The sequence below is a fragment of the Diadema setosum genome, chromosome 8 (assembly GCF_964275005.1).
Source record: "Diadema setosum chromosome 8, eeDiaSeto1, whole genome shotgun sequence".
NCBI lineage: Eukaryota > Metazoa > Echinodermata > Echinoidea > Diadematoida > Diadematidae > Diadema > Diadema setosum.
The window spans coordinates 727241-754298 of NC_092692.1; the positions used below are offsets into that span (position 1 = coordinate 727241).

General features: G+C 38.0%; 1 protein-coding gene across 1 annotated transcript in view; it reads left to right on the plus strand.

The window, feature by feature from the left end:
- The window catches only part of LOC140231682 (uncharacterized), a 178846-nt gene that overhangs the window by 111694 nt on the left and 40094 nt on the right, over positions 1-27058 (plus strand). The window contains exons 68-88 of the mRNA XM_072311836.1: positions 216-347; positions 2973-3113; positions 3797-3907; positions 4282-4425; positions 4970-5083; positions 5623-5736; positions 6441-6554; positions 7190-7312; positions 7844-7960; positions 8365-8481; positions 8909-9093; positions 9659-9833; positions 10909-11034; positions 13904-14017; positions 14627-14743; positions 15254-15370; positions 16035-16200; positions 16841-16957; positions 17202-17247; positions 25457-25568; positions 26537-26878. Of these exons, the coding sequence (XP_072167937.1) occupies positions 216-347; positions 2973-3113; positions 3797-3907; positions 4282-4425; positions 4970-5083; positions 5623-5736; positions 6441-6554; positions 7190-7312; positions 7844-7960; positions 8365-8481; positions 8909-9093; positions 9659-9833; positions 10909-11034; positions 13904-14017; positions 14627-14743; positions 15254-15370; positions 16035-16200; positions 16841-16957; positions 17202-17247; positions 25457-25568; positions 26537-26878 (2844 nt within the window). The remainder of the gene's footprint in view (positions 1-215; positions 348-2972; positions 3114-3796; positions 3908-4281; positions 4426-4969; positions 5084-5622; positions 5737-6440; positions 6555-7189; positions 7313-7843; positions 7961-8364; positions 8482-8908; positions 9094-9658; positions 9834-10908; positions 11035-13903; positions 14018-14626; positions 14744-15253; positions 15371-16034; positions 16201-16840; positions 16958-17201; positions 17248-25456; positions 25569-26536; positions 26879-27058) is intronic.

The window sequence follows — 27058 nt, forward strand, 5'->3', positions numbered from 1 at the left end:
GAAGAGATTTCAAATAACGCGGTTCCTTTTTATTGTTGTTTTGTGGTGAAACCTTTGGACTGAAACTCTTTCCTTTTCAACATATTTCATCTTTAATGTACATTTTGTAAACTTAGGTAGTTAAAGAAAGTCAGAGCTCTTATTATTGGGAGTAACTGTTATGTCTATACTGTTTTTATCCTCTGGTGAAATCGTGATTCTACTCGTTACTGCAGTCCCGAATCCCTGTGTACCGAACCCGTGTTCGAATAGCGGAACGTGTGATCAGACTGGCCAGACGACGTATACCTGTACCTGCGCGGCTGGCTTCTCCGGACCGAACTGCCTTGGACAGAGTGACGAGAGAAGTATGTTATTCCAACAATCATACTTTGACCATCCCTCCCCAGATAAGGTCACAGACATACACCAAACTTGGGTGACCATTTGTCACTGTCTTAGTTCTTGTCAAGTGTCGATTGTTTCCATTAAACGCTTCTGAATGACTGTCGAGGTGATTGTTTATTCTAAAGTCGTTTCAGAGACAAAGCGAAGTTTTCTTATCATAATTTTAGAATTAAAGGCAATTATATCACACTTGAGCTGTGGTTTCTTTGTATCCGGGGATTTTAGTTCAATATTTATAGTATTAAGCAGATATCAAGAAAGGTAACATTGATCTCTTGCAGTGCATGTTTTAGTGTAGACTAGTGAAGTGAGAGTAATCTGACGATAAATTACGATCTCCAGTGAAGAGACCAGCAATAAGAGTGTTTTGTTTTGCTTTTTTTTTACTCATGCTTTTAGTCCAGATAGCCTAGTTAATATACTGGTATATAAGTTTTCATATCGTATCATCAGTGGAATGTTAAGCTGAAGGATTACCTATTTCGATGAGTTTGCTATTAAGTCTTTTCGTTTTCTCCATAGCGTGTGCCGATAGCCCATGTCAAAATGGTGGGACGTGTAGGAGCTCTACAGGAGTACGACGATACGCTTGTACGTGCTACCAAGGCACCAGTGGCGTTAATTGTGAACAAGGCCAGAGTGAGTACAATGTGCTTCTGTTTGTTTGTCTGTTTAAGCAAACATTATGACATATTCTTAATGAGATCATTGTCGAAAAACTAACTAACAAACTAACTAACTAACTAACTAACTAACTAACTACCTACGTACCTAGCAGAGCACCTCCAAGCAGGGCAGGGGAGGATTTGCAGAGGTTGCAGAGGGCTAAAGCCGAATACGTGTAATACAACATTGACGTTTACGGCACCTGAGTAAAATTTGTTTTTCACTACAGTTATTGAATAATTGTTAAAATTCCATACAAATATGAGAGTTAATCCAATTTATGTACATGTATTTCGAATTTAAGCAATTTCTTAACCTGGTCACATGTATATCATATTTGATATTCATAACTGATCACTGTCTGGATATCGTAGCACTGCTCACAGAATATGTATCATTATGTCTAACCGAAAAAAAAAAATCGCAAATAAAGTACGGTATAACTGTCAAGCGGTGTTTGTTGAACATTGCCAATAGACACTGATTCCCATGCACCTGTCGTAGGGTTGGAGGCGGTGATGTTGAACATCGTAATACGGTTGTCGCTACTTTTACTTATTGGGCAGATGCCATGATACGTTTAATATTTGAATGAAGTTTGCACTTTTCATCTTTAACAACGGCCCAATATCGTGTATTTTATACTTTCTTTTTATCTTTAAAACGTAATGATATGTAGTCATGATGCCAAAATAGAACCATGGTCTTACTTAACATTTCCATATTACCAAATGGTTTACTGTAACTGCTCTTACCAGTAACATCTGTGCAACCCGTCAATCCTAGTAATTCATACAAATTTCTTGATTTATTGCTGATTTTCTGTTGCAGCATCGTGCTTCCCAGATCCTTGTCAAAACGGTGGAAACTGCGTGATAATCCAATCACAAACAAACTCGTTTTTCTGCATGTGTCCGCCCGGTCTTACTGGTCCCACCTGCACAGGGGGTGGTGGTAAGTGCCTTTACCTCCCACAATATGCCTGAAAGTGCTTTTATCCTTAATAAATGAGTAAAGAAACAATGTTCCTTTGGAGGAATACATCGCACCTGATGCAATTGGCAACTACAACTATTTAATGGAACCAGCTCAAGAAGAAGAAAAAGGAGGAGGAGGAGGAGAGCGAGAGAGGGGGGGGAGGGGGTAGAGAAATGAGTTCTGTATAAGGATTTACTTGTTAGTGTGCAAGGCTTTTTTCCTTTAATAACGCTGCGAATTGTACATTATAACCGGATTATGAAATCAAGCAGTGCTTGGAAAGTAGTTGTGTGAATAGTCATCAATATGCTGTGATATGATGAGAATAAAATTTACTGTAGAAAGGCTTGCACAGGAAATCTGAATGCACATTAAAGGCATAATTTACCATTTGCAGATGAAAGCATTAGTGCTTTAAAATAGTTCTAAAATGTGAGTTAGGGATAGAAACAACCACTGTCAAAATTTGAATCCGTATAATCGATGTTAAGTGTTGTTAAATACACAAAATGTGAACAATAGTTATAATAAAAATGTTTCCAGACTATACCGTATACAGTTACGGTTTACTGAGAAAAACCCTGATATCTCCTTATATTTTAGGTTTTATTGCAAATATTTCATATGGTAGGATGTTTTATGATACAACAGACCTACACATATGTATCAAATGTGATATCTTGAACATTTTTGAAATCACTGCTCCCAAAGGTAAACTGGACCTTTAAGAATATTTAAAAACAAATGCAGTTATTCCTAAAACCCTGCATTTTTATTGTGATAAAAGGCCATTGAACACCTGTTGATTGATATCAGTTATTTCGGGTTTTGATAATTTCACGCTAAATCGTTTGTCGTTTACGTGAAAATATGTAGTCATGTAAAACTGTGATGTTTTTTTGATGGGCATTGTTTTCTAATCATATTATTTACTCGTGCAGGGAATCCTTGTGAATCTAGTCCTTGTCTGAACGGGGGTGCGTGCACGGAGATAATAGCTGGTGGTGTCTTCCAAGGTTACAGCTGCTCGTGTGTGAACGGGTACACCGGAACTCAATGTCAGAACGCTCCAGTGACACCAGGTACAATAAGACTCGGGTGCTATAAACTAGTGCTATGTGAATTCAAACTTTGTAATAATGATGTCATAAAAACTTTAGAATCCATGTTATCTGAACAGTATATATCGAAACTTCAAAAGTCTCGAGAATTCTAATCTTTCAACTCATTTGAGCCAAAGGCTCGATTGAGCTATTGCAATGACTCATCGGATGTATTTTTTGAAACATTTTCAGCTTCTTTTTAAAAACCATAGGACATACTTTTAAAACATGCCAGGTAGCATTTCTAGGGCAATGGGATATCATACAGATGGGTGCCTTGCCTCTACCTGCCTCCCTCCCGCTGCCCCAAATTGAATTAATGGGGTTATTTTGAACTTTTTGCAATTGACTGACAAATTTGAGTAAGTATTCAGTATAACCGCTGCTGTCAGGGATCAGAACTGTCACTGGCCATTGGGCGAAAGCTCGATAGTCTAGTGGATATGACGCTTGTCTAGCAATCAGGAGGTCTTGGATTCAAAACCCACTCGGGTATGTATGACCCATGATTACTATCAAGGCTACTAATCAAAACACTTAAGAGTCGGTGTTTATCTACGTTTATGATAGGCAATTTGCAAATCAGTGTCCATAAAAAAAGCTCGACGCAAGAAGCATTAATCGATTTGAACGTGTTACCTCTTGTCGATTCTGTGTCGTAGTACTTCCGTGTCAAAGTGGACCGTGCCTAAACGGAGGAGCGTGCGTTACTCTTGGAACGGCCTACAGGTGTAACTGTGCTGTGGGATTTACTGGCACCAACTGTGAAACAGGTACTGTGTGCATTACACTTGACTTTAAGCTTGCGTAAACTAGCGTGAACTGACAACCGCTGGATGAGTTAATTCTATACCACTGCCTGTGTGTTTTTCGTATTATGTCCGAGAATGTAACTATTATCATTATACTCATCTTTGTCCTGATCATTTGCTTCAATATTTTGTACAAACCTCTTTTCATATAAGGCAATATCCCCTGTCATTAAGAATGATTAATTTATAAAATGAAAACTAACAAGCTACCTACGCCAATTAAGAAGAGATATCATGACATGCACAAACAAGAGATTTACGTTGATTGCTTGACAAGTTTGAAGTTATTAAATGTGTTGATTAAATTCAGTATTCACTTCTCCAACTTTGTGCAGCTGTTCCTTGTGTGTCCAATCCGTGTCTCAACAATGGCGTCTGCAATCCGTCAGGGTTCAACTTTATTTGTAACTGTCAACCGGGATATTTCGGCATCAGATGTGAACAACTCTGTGAGTTTACACAAATATCTGTTTTTCGATGCTCTATATTCATAATTTTATAATGACCACTTGAAAAAAAAATGGTATAATAGTCAAGCTTTCCTAATACTATGCACTGTGACCTTTGTTATTTCAGGGGGTTTGCGATAAGTTATGATTAAATACTTTCTACAAATCAATCTTTTTTATTGAAACTATTTTGTTATTGTTCATTTACGCCAGTGGTACAAAAGCTTCAATTTCTGATCTCGTTTTCAGATTTGTGAAATAAATGCTAAGTTACAATTTTAAAGTAAAAGGTCAAATCAGGTGAAAATGATATCACCGCTCTTACGCTGTGGAAGAACTTTTTTCCAATGTCTCAAGGTACTTAAAATACGAGATTAGCATGGAGATAATAAATGCTCTTGAGATCAGAGATATCCTCTCCCTCAGTGAACCGCCTACCAACGAACACAAGTCTGTTTTGGTAGGACGTACACTAAGATGTTTCTTCACATTCGTATTTCATAAACATTGCTTTGCATGATTTGTCTGGATGTCTGTGTAACAAATAATTTCATTGTTTATCACCCGAAAAAAGTGCAACCTTGCTCGTCCAACCCTTGTGCTAATGGAGGAACGTGTAATGTTCAGGGAAGTGGCTTCAGGTGTACCTGTATCGACGGGTTCAGCGGTGTGTCATGTCAAACCGCAGGTAAGCATATATTCCGCATACATCCGAGTAGGATTTCTGAGTTTAGGCCCATAGTTTGCATTTATCTGCAATCGACAGGGGACTGGGTTCAGCCATACTCACTGTGAGTGTTTCATAGTCATGAATTCACAGCTTAATTTTAAGTGTGTCACGGGCTTCTTTTGATTTCTATCTCTAGCTATTAAATAACAGCTTGTTAACTGTAATTTGTGTGATCTATTCGCTATGCAACTAGTGGTTTATTCCCCTTATCCAATGGAAATATTCCGTCTCTCAAAACTTTCAAAGCTAGCGAAGGACAGGAAATGAAGAAAGCTGATCAACGCCCGACCCAGAAAACAATTTCTACCTTTTCTATATACTGATTTCAGTTAAAGGTCAGAGTTATCCAAATAACGAACCAGATGATATTACACAGGATTTAATACTTTTTATGCTGCTTTGATCTAATACATCTGTTTATAATGTTATCATACCATTCCATTTCGAATGTTTTGAACAGTCTATTCTGAAATACTTATCTTTGAATTTTTGAATAGCACCGCCATGCTTCTCCAACCCCTGTTTGTTTGGAGGCACGTGTACAAACACTAACAATGGTTACGTGTGCGCCTGCTTCGCTGGATACACGGGAACTCAGTGTCAAGTACCGCGTGAGTGTATGCAATGATTATGGAGGGCTTTCATGCTCATCAGCTTGCTGTTTGACCTCTGTTGAAGGCCTCTACGATGTACTGATAATATCTGTTGCCTAAAATATGAAGGTTAATGAAAGTTAAAGGTCCAGTTTACTTATGGGAGCAGTGATTTACCAAAAATTCAAGATATCACATTTGATTCGTATCTGTAGGTCTGTTGTATCACAAAACATCCTACCACGTACACTTTTTTTCCGCAAGAGAGCCTAAAATATAAGGAGATATCAGTATTTTTCTCAATAAACCGTAACTGTACACGGTTTAGTCTGGAAACATTTTTATTATTTCTTTTCTAACTATTGTTCACATTTTGTGTATTCAACAACACTTAACATCGATTATACGGATTCATAAATGATGCCTGTAAGACACACGAGGTAGGCACGTAGAGAGAGTAAGAGACAAGTAAGAGACACGTAGAAGTCACAAACGAAACTAAGTCACGATGTTGCCATAATCATTTATCTTCCTTCAAACTGACGATACATGACGCTGAAAAGGCTATTCGTTTAATTTGCAGGCTTGGACAAATTGTTATAGAATTAAGTTAGATGAATGTTGTCACATTATGAAAAGACTGCGAGCCGCCGAGCTGGGGAAGGGATAGAATTCTGTCGCATGAAAATCTTTTCAAAGCTGTTCTGTTGTTTGACTTACAGCCTCCGCCTGCTCCTCGAATCCCTGCGTCAATGGAGCGTGTGTGGCTGCAGGTAGTTCTTCTTACACATGCAACTGCCCAGCAGCATTCGTCGGATCACGATGTGACATACCAAGTAAGAACATTATACATTGTTTTATCATTGTCTTCTCCAGTTTTCCATAAACATTGTATTGATATCCTCATTGATGAAAGTATCAAAATGATTCTGGACTATTTTACTCCCGTGCCGCATAAATCTTCATTTTTTCTTCTTTTCAATGAACGCATGTCAATATTGTAATGAGACGCATTACTATCAATCGGTCAGTTCGCACCATAGTGTACTAATGTGCTAAGGTAACTGCAAGTCGTTCTTGTCAATATAAAGCCTTACTCAAAGTAATAATTTCGTTCAACTGTAAGGCCTACGTACGTAATCGCATCGAATGCACAGTAATTCATGTGATCGTCCTACTCTAGAATATTTTTAAATATACTGTAAGAATATCCCCATGACTTCCCTTGAAAAAGCTTATCTGAAAAATGCTTGTCCGACACTTGTTAAACAAGAACGGCATCATAAAAGGTGATTAAGATGTTTGTCATAGTCATTGATAGCTGTGTATTTATTTCGTTACCGGGTAATCGTCCGGAGTCGTATGGTGTATAAATCATCATTTTAAATGCTTCTTTTCTACGGAGAGCTCAAAATGTGTAACATGGATGGGTTCTGACTAACAAGAAACAATTTCTTTTTGTTGCGCTCAGTTGCCTTGTCGCCATGCCTCAACAATCCATGTCTCAATAATGGAATCTGTACAGTCATCACCGCCACTCTCTTCAGATGCTCTTGTCAATCAGGGTTTGCTGGCACTACCTGTGAAGTACAACGTAAATAACCTTCAACTATTCTCTGTAAATGTAATGAGCAGAGATATTCGTGTCTCAATTACATTGAAGATAAGGTTGTATGTCATATCGAATTGGCGCGGCCTGCTCATTTCTAACCATGAAAATCGAAATTGCAACATATCATCCAACATCAATATGTACTACAGCAAACACCGTTCATTTCCTTCACTGAAAATAATTTTATTAAACATGAAAACTATATTATGTAAGAATAAAGTTTCATTGTACAAACATGATCAATCGGTATAATGAGGTAAGATTTGTCATGGAATAATATTATAATTTCGGTCAAATAATCCTGTTTCCATAGTAACACCAACTAGCCAACTTTAGAAGGACAGTAATAATCCCATCCATTAGAAGGAATGTTATGAATGTGCAGCCCAGAGTAAAAATAAGAACATTAAGATAGTCCTTTTCTATGTCCAAGCATGATGACTTAAAACATAATTAATTTGATACATTAAAATGGTTATAATCTATATTTTAACTTGCCTCTTTGTCTTGAAGAGACATCACCATGCCTACCAAATCCTTGTCAAAATGGGGGCGCCTGTTCCTCTCTCGCGGGATTCTTCACCTGTAACTGTGCTCCTGGTTTCGCCGGATCCACGTGTCAAACAGCAGGTCAGTAAATCTAATCGAGTTTCAACTCTAATCTATCTATATCCGTAGAATTTAAGTGATGATTATTAAAACCTAATGTCTTGCAAAGTCGAAATATGAATCGTGCAATTAGACAGGTATAGAGAACATGTTGTCAATTTGTCATGGTGGAGATTAAGTTTCAAACTTGGCTTGTATACGAAATGTCATCGTCCGAGACATTGTAATCACGGCATAGAAAATAAATCTTCTCGATATTCAAATCATGGTAAATGCAAGTGAGTTAGACATGAAACTCTGCGGCATACTTTGTGGTGTCACACTGAATCATCACTTGCTTTTTCTCAACGGTTAAAGTGTTGGTTTGAGTAGTGGTTAAAACGTTATTTTACCGTGTTCTCTTTTTACTGTCCAATATCCTGTAGTTGCATCCAACTGTGCGTATTCGTGCGCCAATGACGGTTTCTGTGTGTTTGATAGCGCACATAGAGTATACACCTGTCAGTGCCCACAACAGTACAACGGCAATCAATGTCTTGGAGGTAAGCATTTTCAATACTTAATAAAACGATATCTAACTATGTCTCATTAATTGAGCTTGTAGGTTCTTTGCAACTGAACAGGACTAAGCACGGAATAACGAAATGTTGGTATATTTGAAAATGGCGATGACTGGAAATGGACCCGGGCAAATTGATGTATTTTGCTTTGGGAGCTGAATGCCATTTTACCCTTTTCGTTTTGTACGTTATAGAAATGATCGAGTGAAATGTAATTATAGTGTGAAACCCTGAAAGACAGCACTTTCATGTAGCAAATCTTGTTCATTGATAATGCGATATGTAAATGATAGTGTGAAAAAAAAAATATTTAGGGAGGTGATGAAAGATATGCTACTGCAACTGCTAATTTAAGTAACAGATGACGTTTGAGAGTAATCTTTTCATATGCATATTTCATTTGTTGCAGTAACCGACTGTTCTAGAAATATAAGTCTGTCGCTGAATCAAGAGTTGGTGATAAGCAGCCCAGGGTATCCCAACTCCTATCCCAACTCACTTTACTGTGAGTACCACTTTAGCACCACCACAGGCAGGAGGATTGCCATCGACGTCAACCAGTTCGACACCGAGTGCGAGCACGATTACGTTTCGGTTAGTATACACCTTCACCCCGGGCCACTGTGTATACCTTGAACGTCTCGACTTTGGCGTGCAATCCTCGTCAGTAAATTTTCAAATCATGGCCTCGAGAGGGCGGAATAGTTAGTGCTGCATTTCCCTATATATTCCCAGTGTGATGATTTGCAGCTGAAACCATTTCGAGTGATTATATAATATGAGTGTAATATGCACATAATTTCTTATCACCATCAATGCTCTTTTTTTCTAAAATAAAATTAGTATTTACGTTACAAAAATGTGCAATTTCTGTTGTTTATTCACTTTTATGAACTTGTTGGATTGGAGATTATTCGTTCACAAGCTTTAGGCACCCCTATTTCTGGCTTTGGTTTCTCCATTGTCCTCAGAAGTTCAGTTACGTCACCCATGGTATTCCGCTTTATAAAATTAATAAGAACTCTGTTGTTTTTGCCGTTAGGAATGTATACAAAATACATGTACACTTGACATCACAATATAGTTTTGTCGGTCCTAAACTTGCTTCTCGCTCAGTATCCTGTGCTTTGTCATCGATGTCGACTTCATTTCACTCCAGGTGGGATCCGGCAGCAATGTCAACGACCAGTCGACCGTGCTGATGAGGCTGTCAGGTAATGAGCAGGTTGCTCCGTTCGTGATCGACAGCACCGACGGTTGGCTCGTGTTCGAGAGCGATTTCTGGATCGGCAACCCAGGTTTCGTCATCACTGTGCAGGACGTGGCTGAGATAGGTGCCTACACTACTCTCATTGCTACATTCATTGTAAATCCAGGACCCATACATTTGATTCAATCATCTCTTGTCGTAAAAAATGAAGGAATTATGCCTAATAACACATAAGGCACGAGTCTCAATATGCACACTTGTCATATAAAGCACGAATTACTCACGAATTCTACTAAGAGCTCGCACTTCCTCGCAGTTTATATCTTGATGATTATGATTTAGTATTTAAAAAGCCATTGCTTAACCTGTGAAATCATCCCATATAGGGGCAGTTCAATTTGACAAACAAAACTCTTTATACAAGTATTACAGAATGATTATCATGCTTCTATTATTAAGCATTTAAATTCTACTGTAAACGCCGTTAGAGACAGGCGGTCAAACTGTTATAAAGTCATGGAGATAATAGATAAGGCAAAAAGCTTTTTTTTTTCAACAAAAGTAACACCTTTTATCAATAGATAAGAGAATGGATATAAGACAGAATAACAAAAACGGCATCGCAATGCCAGTTGTATTCTTATGTCTCATCTTAGTGGTATTCACTATTTTTGCTTACAAGCGTTGCAGATATACAGGTTTTATTCGCAGAAATCTCTTAAATATGGATTGGAAAATGAAACGCCCACCTAGTAAACCAAACTAACATGATGTCTTAAGCCTTCGGGTTTCTGTTTCACAAAGCAGGTTTGCAACAAAACATCATCACTCTTGTCGTTGCTGTAGTCATGGCAACGTGATAAGAACACCAATGACTGGATTTCTCTTTTTGAAAAGTGACCCAAGTGTTTTGTGGACAACTTTGAATGATAAACTTTCTAGCTTTCCCGACGAATGGAATAGATTTAACTATGATAAAGTTATGCTTGCCGAATCTGTACACAAATTTTCCATCCCTTCGCTGATGTTACATTTGATGCTACATGTTACGTTGCCCACTTTACAATCATCAACCACTTTCTGTTTAGATCTCTTATCTTCTCCTCTCTTCCCATTGGTGTTTCCGATATTCAAATGTAATATCGTCAAATTTCATCAATATACATTCACAACATCATTTTTTCCCCTGGTGGTTCTAGATTCCGTGGCGGACTGTCCAACAGGTTACTGTCAGAACGGTGGGACCTGTGTTGTGGAAGTGGATCAGCCGGACATCTTGGCCTGTTTGTGTATGCCTGGTTACAGCGGAGCGCAGTGCATGGACGGTAAGCAAGGGATGACTGGACGGTGCTGAGCTTCACTGAAAGCAATACGATGTCCATACCATACATCTGGGATGATCGGAGTTTAATATTTTCATATGAATTATCTAAAAGATCTAACAGATTTGATTACCTATGAATTATCTAAAAGACTGATCTAAAGCAAAGTATGTTACCTATTGTCAAAATTACGAGTTACTGAATGAAATTAAAAAAAAAAAAATATGTTGTCACATACTGATAGTCTGTATGGGTGCCGTCTGCCAAATGTTTTAAATAGTACATTGTATTACCCTATTTGCGAGCCAATTTGGCATTTTTTTTTTGTGCATAAATGTGTAATTTTCTTAAGCAATTTTCAACTTTTTGAAAGAGAAATTTCGAATTTTATCTAGTTTCTATAATCTTTATTTTTTCACATTTTATGCAGCACCCTTTTCATCTGACAATGATTAAGTGTGCTGGTGATTATCAGTTGATTACGTTGACTTTATTGCTACAGCAAGATGCGTGACTGTTGGGAGGGTATGGGTTTGTGGGTTAATGGGTTAATGGCGGTGTTGGTGGTGGTGTGTGGATGGTGGCAGTGATAGTGAGAGTGGTGGTGTGTGTTGTTCCTGTAATGTGTGATATCGTGACTGTTATGGGTGTGTGGGTTTGTGGGTTAATGGGTTAATGGGTTAATGGCGGTGTTGGTGGTGGTGTGTGGATGGTGGCAGTGATAGTGAGAGTGGTGGTGTGTGTTGTTCCTGTAATGTGTGATATCGTGACTGGTATGGGTGTGTGGGTTTGTGGGTTAATGGGTTAATGGCGGTTTTGGTGGTGGTGTGTGGATGGTGGCAGTGATGGTGAGAGTGGTGGTGTGTGTTGTTCCTGTAATGTGTGATATCGTGACTGGTATGGGTATGTGGGTTAATGGGTTAATGGCGGTGTTGGTGGTGGTGTGTGGATGGTGGCAGTGATGGTGAGAGTGGTGGTGTGTGTTGTTCCTGTAATGTGTGATATCGTGGAGGGCTTGCGCTGCACGTCCACTCATGGCGGCCACCAGACAGAATTCCACCCGACCATCCGGGGGTTGCATCTATTTTATTGACTCTGGACGTTCTGCATGAATGATCCCAAATATCGTAGTCTTCTTTTGCCAGCCGCTTTCTCTAAAATCTGAAGAGGACAGTAACCTACAGCCGAATAACTTAGTCTTTTCTGAACAGCCGCTTTCTCTAATTTCTAGACAGGGCAGCGTTCAAAACAGCACAACATTATATTTGGTTAAGTGAAAAAGACTTGCGCGTGAAGACCAAAATGTTTATTGTTCGCGTCAAGTGCTCACAGTCCACATAAAAGCTTTAAACCACAATCCTAGAGTTCCAGTAATTGTGCATACAATAGGATGTGAATAGTGATGACAGTTTCAATACACTACTGCTGATAGGCCTTATCCATCGCTGAAAAGGAACTTTGACACCAAGTATTCTTCCAGCATGGTCGAGGATTGAAGTTCAAAAGACTGGAGTGGACAATGGACAATGCAAGCCTGGTTTTCTATACGGATTACGTAAAGATATCGCAGTTTTAATAGTGTGGAGGCTTTCTGCCCGTTATTCGCTCTGCATTTAGGGCAGGGCAGTCATGGGAGCAATATGTATCACACCCCACCCATAAACTAAAAGCATACATAGCAAGGCTTAAATTGCCTTTCTCTAAAATAATAAGTTTAAGTTTGAGATCTAATGTGTACCTCTCGCAAAAACCGTTCACATGATAAGCTCACGTCATTTGTTCGTTATGAAATAAATTATAATATACTGTTAATGCCCGACTGTCTGCTTTAAGAATTATGTTTTGTTTATCCTAAACGCTGGTCGTTCTCCCGCAAACTCTTTTGATAGATCAACTGGCGCTCAAAAAATCACATTACGAATAAATGAATACACACAATATTAGTATACAAGAGTGTGGCGGCCATTTTGGATACCGTTTAGGCTGATTTGATGTATTCGCTGAACTGAAATATATACATAAATACAAATTTTTGACTTTCACCCTTTGTTCAATCTCCCTTATTACTTTAGAACGTAATATCTTATTTCACCACCTGTAAGACAATATACATATTTCATATCTTGGTGGCCATGTTTATTTTGAATCTGTCAAAATCCTTCAGGATGCCAGAGTTGAATCATTCAGATTCGAATTCAGCCCCCTGAAGCAGTGTTAAACCACCGTGTTTTCCGGGGAAGGGGGCCATTATTTATAAGGAAATGCCCAAGCAGGATTTTATATTTAGTTGGCGGCCACTTTGACAATCATTTTGCTGGTCATCTTCAATATTTCAAACTTTCAAAGTAGCAAACGTCGCATCGTCCAGGCTCAGATTCAGCACTTTCGAAATAGGGGAAAAATTTTTGTTTAAGTTGTTTCACCATTTATAGGTAAAATATTAAATGATTTAAGAGTTTGGCGGGCATCTTGAATATCTGAAAACCTATTTCATTTTAGCATTTATGGTGGTTTCATGACGTTGTAAAATGATAGTTCTAAAAAGTAAATGAAATGATTGCAACTGATAACAAAAAGTATGTAGATGTTAATTCTTTGTCAAACGAAGTGCATGTACTTCTTTCGTCTGGAGCTCACGTGACATGTTTTTGTTTTATTGTTCATCGAGAAGTGACGAGGAATTATGCTGAACCAATCCTCGGAATTCAGAAGCACAGTTAGATGGGGCGTACTAAACATGAAGTTATAGAATAAAGCTGGCAAATGTGGTTACATGTATATCACTCGGATAATTGTCATAAGTGCGTTTAGTTTTTCTTGGAACCAGGATTACTTAAGAGTGATTTCTCCTTACAATCTATTCCAACTGCAGATATTGACGAGTGTGCAAGTAGCCCGTGTGAGAATGGAGGGACATGCACCAACCGTCTAAACTCCTACTCCTGTGACTGTCCAACGGGAACCTCTGGCACGAGATGTCAGACAGGTAGCTGTAGTCTTCCACCCTTTCTCTCTCAGACTCCCTCCTTGCTCAAAACACTGCTGACTGTAGTCACTTTGTTATGATATTTTTGAGGAGGAATTTATCATAAAAGCACGCCAACAGATCTAAGCCAGTGATATTTACCACCAGATTACGGCAGTAACGTGAGAAAGAAAATCTGAAAAAAAAAAGAAAGAAATAGAAACAGAATATTATACGCTCTGCGGTATCTTCATTGCCTTTTTCTTTTCGTAAAGAAATTTTATTTACCAATATTGAAACATTCAGGTACGAATAAAAGTCATTCTATATATATGATTCATAATCATAGTATAAAATACATGTAGCACCTTATCATTTCAAACCTTGAATGTGGTATCATATTGCATTAGAAATGTTGCTTTTATCAAGTTTTGCTTGAATAAAACATCGTAAGAAAAGTGAAAATATTGAGAGGCAATGAAGTTCAAAGAAATACGTGATTCATTTTACATGATTAAATTTGTAACGATTGTTGAACTATAAAAGAGTTAAATTTCCGTAAAGTTATTGTAAAAAACATACGTTACCCGGACAGTATTTTGACTAAACATAACGTGTCTCACACTGCAGTGTCTACAGTCTGTTCGTCGCTACAGTGTCAGAACGGAGGAACATGTGTGACTAACGCAGCAGGCCAAGCAAGCTGCACTTGTGTGGCTGGTTACACCGGCAACCTCTGTCAAACAAGTGAGAAATGGCGACTGGAAACTAAAATTCGTGTCGAGAAGACGCTCGTCATTTTCACTGTACCACCTGACAGTATTTTCCTTTTGTTGCTGTTCTAGATACGTTGGTTTGAATATGTAATCGTGAGACATGACCCTCACATTATATGCTTATAGGGAAGAGTGAGGGGATAGATGACATTTTATCAAATATGCCAGCTTTTTATGCTACACTCTCCCCCTTATTCTCTTATTAGAACTAACTAATTAGGGCATAAGATTCATTTCAGACTATGTTCTTTCGTCACTTCATCAGCGGATATCCTATCTCTTGCAAGCTTTCCTAAGAAAACCAGTGTTGTGGATTTAAATTATTCCACACCTGCCAATTGAGTCCAGCCAACATGACTCCAGTATCACGAGGGAGTATCCCGCGGAAGCACGTTCCTCATGGAATGGGCAAGGGTGACTGAAATATTCATGTAAATGGAAACACAGAACCAACAAAAGTTTAATTAATGTTGTGTTGCAGACATCAACGAATGTTCCAGCACCCCGTGCCTTAACAATGGAGTGTGTACGGACCTAGTCAACAGCTATTTCTGCAGCTGCCGGGATCCCTTTACAGGCTCTCAATGCGAAACGAACTGTAAGTTTTCTCTTCGGAAAACTCTTTTCCACTCCTTGCCTGTGTTGTGTAGACTGCTGTATCAATACAGTCGAGTGCTAGAATGGCTCTGAGACATACAATAGATAGAGGGCGGAATCATGCTGTTCTTGGTGCTGATACACAGATAGCTGCATACAACCGAGCTGAGAGCAAAGTTCTCACTGAACTAGTTTGTCGGTCACATGAACGTAGACAATGGTAGAGGGTGATTGTCACTTCTTGTCTGTGCAAGTAGTCACAGTTCCCACCAGAAAAAGCTTTAACAAGTAGTGATAAAGCGATTTGTTTAGACTCATTTCGGTGGCTTTCATGGGGCGATAGAGTGAGAAAGCGACGGTTGGAATCTTATCAAGGTACATTCTTGTCATAGAAAAGGCGTCCAGTTCATTTTATGTCGCCTTCTCTCCCTTGAGACTGAGAAAAAGGGCCCGGATAAGTCGCCTCCAAGCAACACGTGTGAGCTTACTTAATTATCCACTCCTTTAATTTGCGGAGAAAGAGAGCAGCAGTGTGGAAAAAAGTTATCACATATTGTCTTCGCCTTTTCAACAATACTCATTTAAGTCATCAAGTTTGCATAAGTTAATTTCTTCAAATTTTGGGCAAAGTCTAAACAGTCTTTATTGTCCATGTTACCTCCCAGCTCTGAACAATGTGCGCTCGGCTGCAAGCAGCGCCCTCGGAGCTGCCAACACAGTGCAGGGAGGATTACCGGGATCCTGGATCGGTGTCATCGTTGTACTCATTCTCATCATCATCGTCATGGCCATGTACATTATCTACAGACATTACAGGGCTAGACGGGAGCGGTAAGCAGGCTTTGCTCTTTTCAGTTTTATGTAGCAATTATGAATTCAACTACAAAACAAACATTACCTCCCTTCAACCTCGACTGCTGATAATAAAAGTGGGCCAAATGGATGTGATTTTACCTCTGTTTTTTGGAACCCGCTTTACCGTTCAAAACACGTGCATAGTTCTAACTCTTGTATTCATGCATAGATACGTCGAGGTTTTGATAATTAAAAGGTAGAATTTCCCAGATATACATCATGCATAATTATGAAGTCGATGTTTCTCTTACTCCCTTTCCCCCCATCCCTTCAATACAGATGATTACGAAATAGACGCAAACACTATTATTTAGCCAATAGATAATCAAGTCCGCATGAATTGGAGTTTACCAAGCTTTACTCCCATAAAACCCAAGGGAAGATTTAAGTAGTACATAAGGCATGCACTGATCCAATAAAATTTATAAGAGTTTGATTACTTTACATCTGCGGCTCACTTTGGTAGCCTTGCGACTAACATCACAATCTTTTCCGAAGAATAGAAAACGTGCACACGCTTCATTTTGACACTTTCCCATGTATACAGCAAAAGAAAGGAATAAAAGTGGGACCTTGATCATAATGCAGGCGTTTGCCTGACCTATATCTCTTTTAGGAATCGTTTCGAAGACGATGAGGAGTTGCTCCGCCAGTATGCCCACAGGGAGCTGGACCCACAGCAGCCGGCTGAAGCAGGTGCCTACGAACTGGTCCACGTACCCAGAGGGGCACGGTGAGTATACTTTCTTTGTCTATTCATTTTTATCGCCCTTTTTTTTTCATATCGAATCATCAAAAATAACTTACTCCGTATAGTGACGATTAAATTCGGAAACATGCTACATTTGAAGAAAACTAATTTGACCACTCTAACCAATTCTCGGGTAAAGAGATAACACATGAACATCTGATACATTTATACTACAGTGAAGTATTCTTACGCCAACAGCATGTTTTTTTTTTTCCTCCCATGACAGCACTGGCAGTGTCGCCGCCCTCAACGCCAATCAGGCGCCTTGGCCGGTGAGTGCTGATGAGATCACCAGTTCAGGCACACCAGCGAACATCTAAGACCAGACGCATGAGATCAACAGCAGGTCACGTGACTTTAACTGTGCTACGATTGCACTCAGTCTAATAGCGTGATGTTAATAAGAACGATAATGGCAAAGCTTCAGAACATACTATCCCACTTAATGATATATGGATGGCTCGCGTTAATATCTAACTTTATTATTATGATGTCGATTTAACTTGCACACGGTAAGATCGCTGACCAAACCAAAAGGAGAACCTATTTAAAGACTTATGTAAAATTTGTATTTATCCTGTTTCTTTGCAGGACTAACTGCATGTAATATTGATTTAAAGTAGCAAAATCGCATTAAGCTTAAACGAATGTAGAATCTAATGACTTGATATTTCAATTTGTGGTTTCCATTACTGTTACATTGTATGTGATACAGAAATATGCGATTATGAAGTGTGTTCTTTTTTTATGCAATAAAATTTCCCACATACTGACATAATACGTCTTTTAATGCAGTTTAAACTGTCAATATTCAATGGTCTAATGTCGTCTGAATCACCAAAATCACGAGTTAAACCTGATCGGACATTCACCAATCACCACCCGAATAAAACTTACATTGTTATTGAACATTACCTAATTGTCTGTTCCCGTGAGCTGATGAGCATGTGTGTATTGTACATTGTAGACCACTATGTCATCGTAGATTATTATGACTGGATCATAATACTTTTTTCTTCTGCAACACGTACACTGTCTTGGTGTTATCATGTCTGTGAGCCTTGTTCCTAACCAGAGTCATCTAGATGATCATATTCGCGCTTTGGTTGCAGTGTTGCTCGCCAGACAGGGGTTAATAATGTCTGCCATTAAATACATTGTATCTCTTACATTTCAGTAACTGTGTATCATTGTTATCATTTCCGATATATTCAGAATAATCCAAGTGTATGGATGACATAGCAGAAAAAGAAAACTCAAAACATAAAAAAGACTAGAAATTGTATTCCTAAAAAACATAATTCTCTATTTGTTAATTGCTTCCTATTGTTCTTTTTGTACATAAATCGATTCAAGATGTAGTGGTGAAGAACTCATGACAGTATATCCTTACTGAAGCGATGAAAATATGTTACTCTGGCAAAGGGCTGCACGACTCATGTAATGATCATAATTTATAATACATGTACAAGATTCTTATAGGGTTTTTTTTTTTCTACTTGTCAACACGGGAACAATCTTTGGATGTTTTGGCTATTTACTACTTAGCTTGCGTGGCTCATTTTGTTCTTTGACTCATTTTATCTCATAGTATTAATCTCGGTAAGATAGGATATGTAATGACTGAAAAATTCTGAAAAAGCTTGACATTATTTATTACAGTAGATTCGCTATGTTCGAATGTAGAAGAAAATAATTTTTTCAAGGCATAAAGTGGCATGTTAATATAACTGAAACATGCATGCATGCAAAAAAAAAAAGAACAATCAAGTTATCGAATATGTCTCACTTAAACCGTTTATCACATGTTTGACTACAAAAGGAGTCAATGTAATGAATATGGAGAATGTGAATTCCCCATTCTGTTCTTCGACGTATCAGTGAACAATAATGTGCAGGCGGCATTTACTTAACACAGAGGGATGCACAAAAGGATTACATATAGGCAATACGCTAGCTTTTTAACAGTCTCCATAAACACAGTGAGAAATAGAAAGGAAATCCCTCGTATACGCCATACATGAGATTGTAATTCATAAACATACCATAGACAGATTCGTGGTACATGTAATATAGGTTTAACTAGAGATGCTCACATTTTCAACATATATCAAGAAATTATGCAGTCTGCTTTCGTTGATATCATTCATAAATATTTGTATGGGATGTATTCTTACTCAGATGGGCATTAACTTAGAAATGAATAGAAATTTATTTTTGCCTAAAAAAGTATGTGTAATGAAAGGTAGCTCATAATATATCAGAGATGTAATCAATACAGTATGTTTACTGTCAAGTGTAAATTAGTTCACAGTAATTCATAATTACAGTATAAAGAAGTCACAATACATGTTGTTACTTTGCGTCTGTGGTTACATGATATCTAGTAGCACAATTTAAAGTATGTTTATCTCTAAAGAATAAATATTGCATCATATCCATCGAAAGTTTGCGGTTATTTGACGACTCGTATGTTGTGGTCCCATACCGGTCCCGTAGCAAGAAGCTATCCCTCTGAAAGATGATTACATATTTCTGAGATGATTGTCTGCTTCTGTTTACATTGCATGAATTTTGCTACATTACTATACAGAATAATGTGTCTGACTGAAACATATAAAGTCAAATCATTCAGCTTTCCGCTCATGTCCTAGTCACATAGGTGGTTGAGAACCCGGCCTTGCATTACCACAAGTAGACTAGAATCCCCTGATATTCCAAGTGCACTATAAATAATCTAAAAATGGGCAAATATAAGGCAATGTTGAAGCGCTTTACCCCTTCCTCAATAATTACATTGAGCATTGTCTCTCCACAAAACAAAATTCATTTTTCATTTTCTACTTAATATCAATAGCATTACGTCCCAATAAGAGGATACTTAGAAAAAGAGTAATCACGTTACATCATGGGTAACAAAAATAATGTCAACGAGAAAAATGTCAACTTCATTATGTGTTCCCTTCGGTACAACATCCACTTCTGCCTCTGAAAATTAAAAAATAAAAATAAAAATTAATATTCAATCACCTTGTTTACCTCGATCACCCCTGTAATTATTCCCTACCAAATTGCCGTGAAGCACACATAATCAAATGGGGAAGAAAACATATATTTACTGGCATAGAGGAATCGTACAAAAAGAGCAAATTATACGAGATGAACGTGAAAGAGGGGAAATGAGAGAAATGAGAGGCTGAGAACAAGCGACACCGAAGAGCAAACAGAACTCATTAAATGAGAAAACAATGTTGAGGTGAGAGGGAGGGGGAGAGAGAAAGGGAGAAAGAGACTTTAATCGAGAGAGGCTGAGTCGAAACTCAGACAATAGAGAGCAGCCATTCCTTTTCAGTAAAACCAGCGACGCGTAACAAGGTTTGATCGTGTTCAGCATGTCTTTCACTGAAGCCAACCCGAAAGCGCACAGGTATTAAAAGCAGCCGTCCTCAGACCCCACGCTACTGTTCTGCCAGGGGTAATGTGAGTGGATGGTGCGAAGGCGTGTTACACACCACCAAGCAGCAAGCTTTTGTAACGTTGTCTTCACAATTGACGCTAAGTCCAGACATCTGAACGAGGTGGCAATTTGTTTAGACGGACTAAGAACATCATTATAAAGTTAGGGTTACAAGACGATTAACGGGGTGGCAACGCGTAAAGTGATCAACATCAACGTGAGAAGAAGCAATGTTTCGTTGATTATTACTGTCGACAGAAACAGAATTATCTCGACAACATGAAAACAATACATCTGTATCTGGGCTTATTTCTTATAAGCTTCATTGGAGTATCATCGGCTATCAATGGTGAGTATACTCTATCTGCATGATATTATAATCTACTACACTTGCAATATTCCCACTAAACATGCTTCTGACTTTTTGATAACTTATAGGGGGTAAAACTTGACACGAAATACAGCTAATCATCTATGATTGCGAAGTTATTCCCTTCATGTGTATTTGCAGATTAATCATCGACCCTTACAGAAAAAAAAATCGATGCAGCAAATTATTTCTGAAGACATTGCAGATGGTACATGATTATGTTGTATTGACGCATACATGTCATCATATTGACGCATACATGTCGACTGAAAAGGATCTTTAACTTTTCTCTTTTGCAAGAAAATTATGACAATGATCATCCTTAATCACCGTAATGCTATCTTTGGTCGAAAGTAAGTCTGAAATAAACTGTAATTCAAAGTGTTTCCTGCAGGTATCCAAAGCGCGTTACAAAATGATATCGGAAGTATTACGAACGCCTTAATGCAATGAGTGTTATCAAAGTCTAAAACGAAAACGTAATCATAAAATGAATTTTTATAAAACTTTTCTACTGATACTGTGTCTGCGTCGTTGAAATGTGTGAATATATTGTAACATTAATATATTCACCAAAAGTAGAGTACAATATCTTTTAAGTTAGAATTAGTGTGTTAAAAATCAAAGGAAATTTGGCAAGATAATAATCAAGTCGACAAAAAGGATTTTATTCAAAATTCACGCGTTCATTTCTTGAGACGATATAATGTGAAGCTAGGTTCCAATTATAAACTGTCAGAAATAACTACCTTCAAACGCTGATCCTGCATGGTCAATTCATGGTATACTCTACACATGTACATGGCTCTCTAGTGATCTTCCCAAGGAGTCAAACAAATTCTGATGTGATTCCTTTAAAGAGTGATAACAGAAAAGTAAGTTATATCAAAAAGGTAAGCATACATGTACATGTCTCGTTTGTGATAGGGAAAATCGCTATTTACCTTCCACGACTGAACGAGATAATTACATGTATATTAATTATTTTGTCTAAATATTTTTGCTTGTATTGATTGTATGCTCAGTGAAACCATCGTGTAAATTAACTCAAAGACTTAACTAACTAGGAGTCTATATCCATCAAATGCTTCGTAACTAAAGAACCCTGAAAATGCAGCTACGTAAGTGGGTTTTTGTTGTTGTTTTTTTCCGACCACACCCGCGGATTGTGTATCAAGGTTGGTGTGGTTCTTTTTCAGTGTACCCCTGTGTTATGAGATCACAAGGGAGGAACACAATGGAATCCGCACCCATGAAAAAGACTTATCATGACAAAAGGACCAGGACTCTGGCATTCAGCAAATGCAATGTTACGTAATCAACATTTCGACGAACTTGTTACGCCAAGCTTCGATGTGCAATAGATTTTCACAAGCAGTTATCATGACCAGTTGCTTCTCACAGTTTAACTGTCCTCATTTTTATTGGTCATATATTGACTGTGTATCAATGGTACATCAGTCCTAATGTGGATCATCAGTTTAAACAAAAGCATTCATTAACGCTGACGGGGGAAGCACCTACTTCATTTAACTTTTACCTGCGATGTCCCATGAATCCCCTTGTTAAGTGGTATTACAGTCTTTCGATGATATTCATGGCATTAGATCCTCTAGGAAAACAGTGCTAACATTGGTCAAAGCCTTGTGAATGATATGTTCATATCATTACCACTGTCCTCATAAAATCTTTAATGTGCCTACTCTTTGAGCTGACAATGAGGGTGACATTATGGTTGAAATTCTCGTGTAGGATGTGTGAGGAGATCTTATACCATGCACAATTCTTCTTTGCATTCACCACGTTATAAATCATTTCAAGTGTGTAACGCCACTCGATGTAAAACGACTTTTCGGGAAAGTTATTAAAACACTATCAGGATACCAGCCGTTTCATTAAATTATGAATTTATGAAATGTCAAAGTCTCCTCTCGTTCAAAAATGTTTATTTCCATTGCAAACTGCACAACAACTATCAATGAAACAAATGCACGCGCATTAAACGCGCAGATACAGTAACTCTCAATATGACTTTTGTTGATGTTAGCCATTGTGACACCATTCCATTTTAATTACATTTTTTGATATTTCATTCGATCATCCTTTCAACAATGCAATTGTTTGGCGAGAGAATCTATCTTATCTTAATTGATTGCATTTAAAATGAAAATATGAAAGAAGTGAATAATAATCAGTAGATGTTCAGAATTTTTTTTTTTTTTCTGGCTTGACTAAAAGACAACGTTTGTCTGTAGCTTTATTGTACTTACATCCATTATCTTTATCCATGGTTTCTCTTTTTTCACCTGCCATGATTTTCCTTGTTTCCTGCTACGGTGTATATCACGCGTTTAATGGGTTACCCCTATACATTCGTACATTTCTAGAACATGGTGACGATAGAAAGAAAATTAATGAAGTGATACTTTTCTGGCTTCTTTATATATTTCCTACAGTATATATCAATGTAAGTGGAAAGAAGTAAACCACCACCAACCTTCAAACACTGTTTTTGTCATTGTATCATAACAGTCTCACAGGCATGAGAGTTTATGTACCACACCTCCGTAGGGTCGGGAGAAACACTCCGATATGAAAAGTGTGTTTTTCTAGAGCAGGGTGAGACACTGGTGTTGCCGCGAATTCAATATTTAGGCAGCCTTTCCGAGGTGTCTCAATCAACGCGCACACTAGGTAGCTTTTTTTTTTGTCATCACCTGTCTTGAATTGAACACGTGATTAAATAAACACTGATGAGATGGCAGGGAGGAATGGGGAGCGAGGACAATGCGTTGTGACTGATGCTATACTACATCATGTACATGTATATGGATGACTGGATGTGTGAATTCACAATGTACTTCGATTGATTAAGCTTGTGTTTTATTCAGCCTACATGTAAAAGTCTGTACAATACGACAGCAAACGTACAGTATGATTGTACTTCAATTCTGTAAAAACATACGAAACCTCAGTCTTAAATTAGATATTATTTTATGTATAGATACATAATCTTCTCAGCATTTTATACATGGTCATTCTAGAGCGACTGTATCACTAACAGGCGAAGTCATTCTGTAGGGCCAATTCAACAGGAAAAAAGGGCAATGTTATGGCAGTCCTTATTTAAAGAAACTGAAAATGGCTAGATCAGGGTTGGATCTTTGTCTCGCCTTTAATCGCTTGTTACTAATGTGACACAAAATGCCAAGTACACCTTTGTAAGTCGTTATAAATAAAAAATTATAAGTATTTCTATGAACTTGTAGATTTCTACACACTGATAAACCTGCGAATTTGCTTTTTTTTCCGATTTTTCACTTATTTTTTTATTTTTTATTAATGATTTAGGTCTGAACAATAATTGTAAGAATCATGAATTTGATTTAACAAAAAAAAATTTCATTAGTGTGACCACAACATACAAAATGTAGGTCACATTATTGTGAGCCAAGAAACAATGTCTCTTATTTTCATTGCATGCCGTTTTGAAGGCAAGCAATCACTAATCAAATTGACTTGACATCAACAGATGTGTACGTTTATGTCGATTGCAGTGAATCTAAATATCCCGATTTTTATGGGATCAAAAGAGTCGTTCAGTTATATTGTGTCTAAATTAAAGACTATCGCCAATTTCTAGCGGGCGTATATGTCACACAGCGGACGTTTCCCCAATATTAATTACGCTCTTTGATTGAACGATGCACGTTATCAATGGCCGGCCGTTCTATTTTACGTTGTCATGGCGACTCTGTATCCATTGACTTAACGCCTGATTGATGACAGTATACTCTCCGGGCTATTTCATACACAGGCAACTATAAGCGTGCCGGTATGACTAATGCATAAACTGCGCATAAGATAAAATGATTTTTTTTTTTTTTGTGGCACTGAGACTTTCTTCGCTATACGGAAATACAATATGGTAATAATGATAATTATACTGTAAACAACTTTGATTTCCTTTGTGTTATTGGCTATCATATTCCAAAACTATTTGCTGATTAAGTTACCATAAAAATGATTTATTGTGCCCAGTGTGCTAAGCTGGGTTGAAATTCAGTTCTCCAGTTCAGTTCTCTCATGAATGTATGCATCATGTGCCTCATTTGTTATAAGGACAGGAAGAGATTCACTGACATGAATTTTTAACTTCGAGAAGGAATAGATAGAGAGAGAAAGAGTACATAACTATCTAGCAGTAGAACTGAAATACCCTGACAATTCCTCTTAGGCCAGTATCTCTACATCCATCACATCGTGTCAAACACACCGTCCTCATGAAATTTTACCACTGATTACATGCTTTTGTTGAATGTTAGATAAGTTGTGCGCTACTCTTGCATTCTTGTCATTTCTAACATGTCCCCCTTAGATTTTGAAATCTCGTAGACTTTGTACAGGATCCACCGGGATGATGCAGGGCCTAAGCAGAGGGTTTATGTGTAGTTAAGACCTATGTTACAATTACTATTGCAATCTCATCGAAATCATGCACTATTCTTGACACAATGTGCTGCAATACCAATATCGGTGTTCATGTTACCATCAGCATCCATTATTTAAAATATATGCGTTAATTGTCAATATTGTTATCGTCTCCATCGTACGTACTAATCATAAATATCGTATTGTCTCCTTGTGTTAAGAGTGTGCGAGCTCGCCCTGTCAGAACAATGCACCTTGCGTGGACGGACTGGAAGGCTCCTACACCTGTTTGTGTCCCCAGGGCTTTGAGGGAACCAACTGTGAGCTGCGTTCAGGTAATGATGCATAGGTCTGTGTACCTTATATCCCCCCCCCCCCCAAAAAAAAAAAAAGAAATACAACGGGATCCTCCACAATGATAACTCTAAAAATAGTGAATCAATACAAATACAATTTCAGGGTTGAAACTATAACTTATTACGCACATCTTATAGAAAACCCCATCCCATTCGCTTCAGTGGTCAAAGAGAAATGAGAAGTTTTGTAGAGGATGTCAAGAATCCTTTCCCTCCAAGTTCTGTCCATTGTGTTCACACGTTACGAGTTCCAAGAGCATCCAAGTAACAAACTTGGAAGAATTAGACCCGTGACATACGTTTAATGATCCACTATCTCTGTGACCACTCAACCAAATTGAATGGGGTTTTCTGCATTATATACATAGCTAAGATGTTATGTTTTAAGACCATGAAGTAGCATTTAGACGGTTAAATCATTTTGAAAGTAATCAATGAGAAAATCCGATTGCTATTTTTCTGGGGACATACTGTATATCAACTTGTGACTCTTTTCTTTTTTACTCCCTGTGGGAAAATCCCCTGTTTACGTGTAATCGTTTGTATTCTAGTCATTTCCTCTGTGCCAAAATTATTCAAAGTTTTATAGAAACATGCAAGAGAGAAAAAGTTATTGATCATTGTTTCTTCTCTGATCGTGTTTTTGAAAGTTCATCCTTTGCAGTCTGGACGATTACAAACTGACCAAATACGTGCTACCTCCAGAACAGAATGACTATAAGACGAATAGAAAGACTTTATAGGAATCTGAAAACATTATAAACAAGGAAGAATGAGAGTGAAAAGATACAAAAAAAAATCATATTCAAGTAATGCGCTGAAGTGCCTTTTAAGTTGGCATTGTCATTTCTGACTTGGAGATAACTGTTATTAAAGAGAAGTGTTTATTGTTGCTAGTTTTATCAAAATGAATTCCGTTCTCTCTACTTTCATACAAATTGCAATAGACCAGAACTGTGGAAGTAATGTCTACGACCAGGTCGGGTCGTTTGAAAGCCCCAACTACCCTGGTCTCTATAACAACCGTCTCGTCTGCGTATACCTCGTTCGAAGCCATGGCGCGCACACCATGAACTTCACCTTCGAAGCATTCAACACCGAGCTGAACAAAGACACGCTGGAGTTCGGATACGGAGACGCAGTGGACTTCAATTCCGTGGATAAAATTTACCAGGGAGATCTGTCCAATAATCTTCCATTCCTGTCTGTGTCGGCGTCTTCTGTCTGGTTTCTCTTCTCATCAGACAGAAACATCCAAAGGACCGGGTTTAGAATCACTATTAGCGCAGGTTTGTCGACAATATTATAATTGATTGATTCCTCAATTCCTTCTATGTGTACACTGTGAGCACAAGTTTTTTTGGGGTTTTTTTCTAACATGATGCAGCTTTACGCCATGGCTAACCAAAGTGATAGATATTCGATTACAATGTTTAAATCATGAGATTTATCGCTTTGGAAAGAAAGAG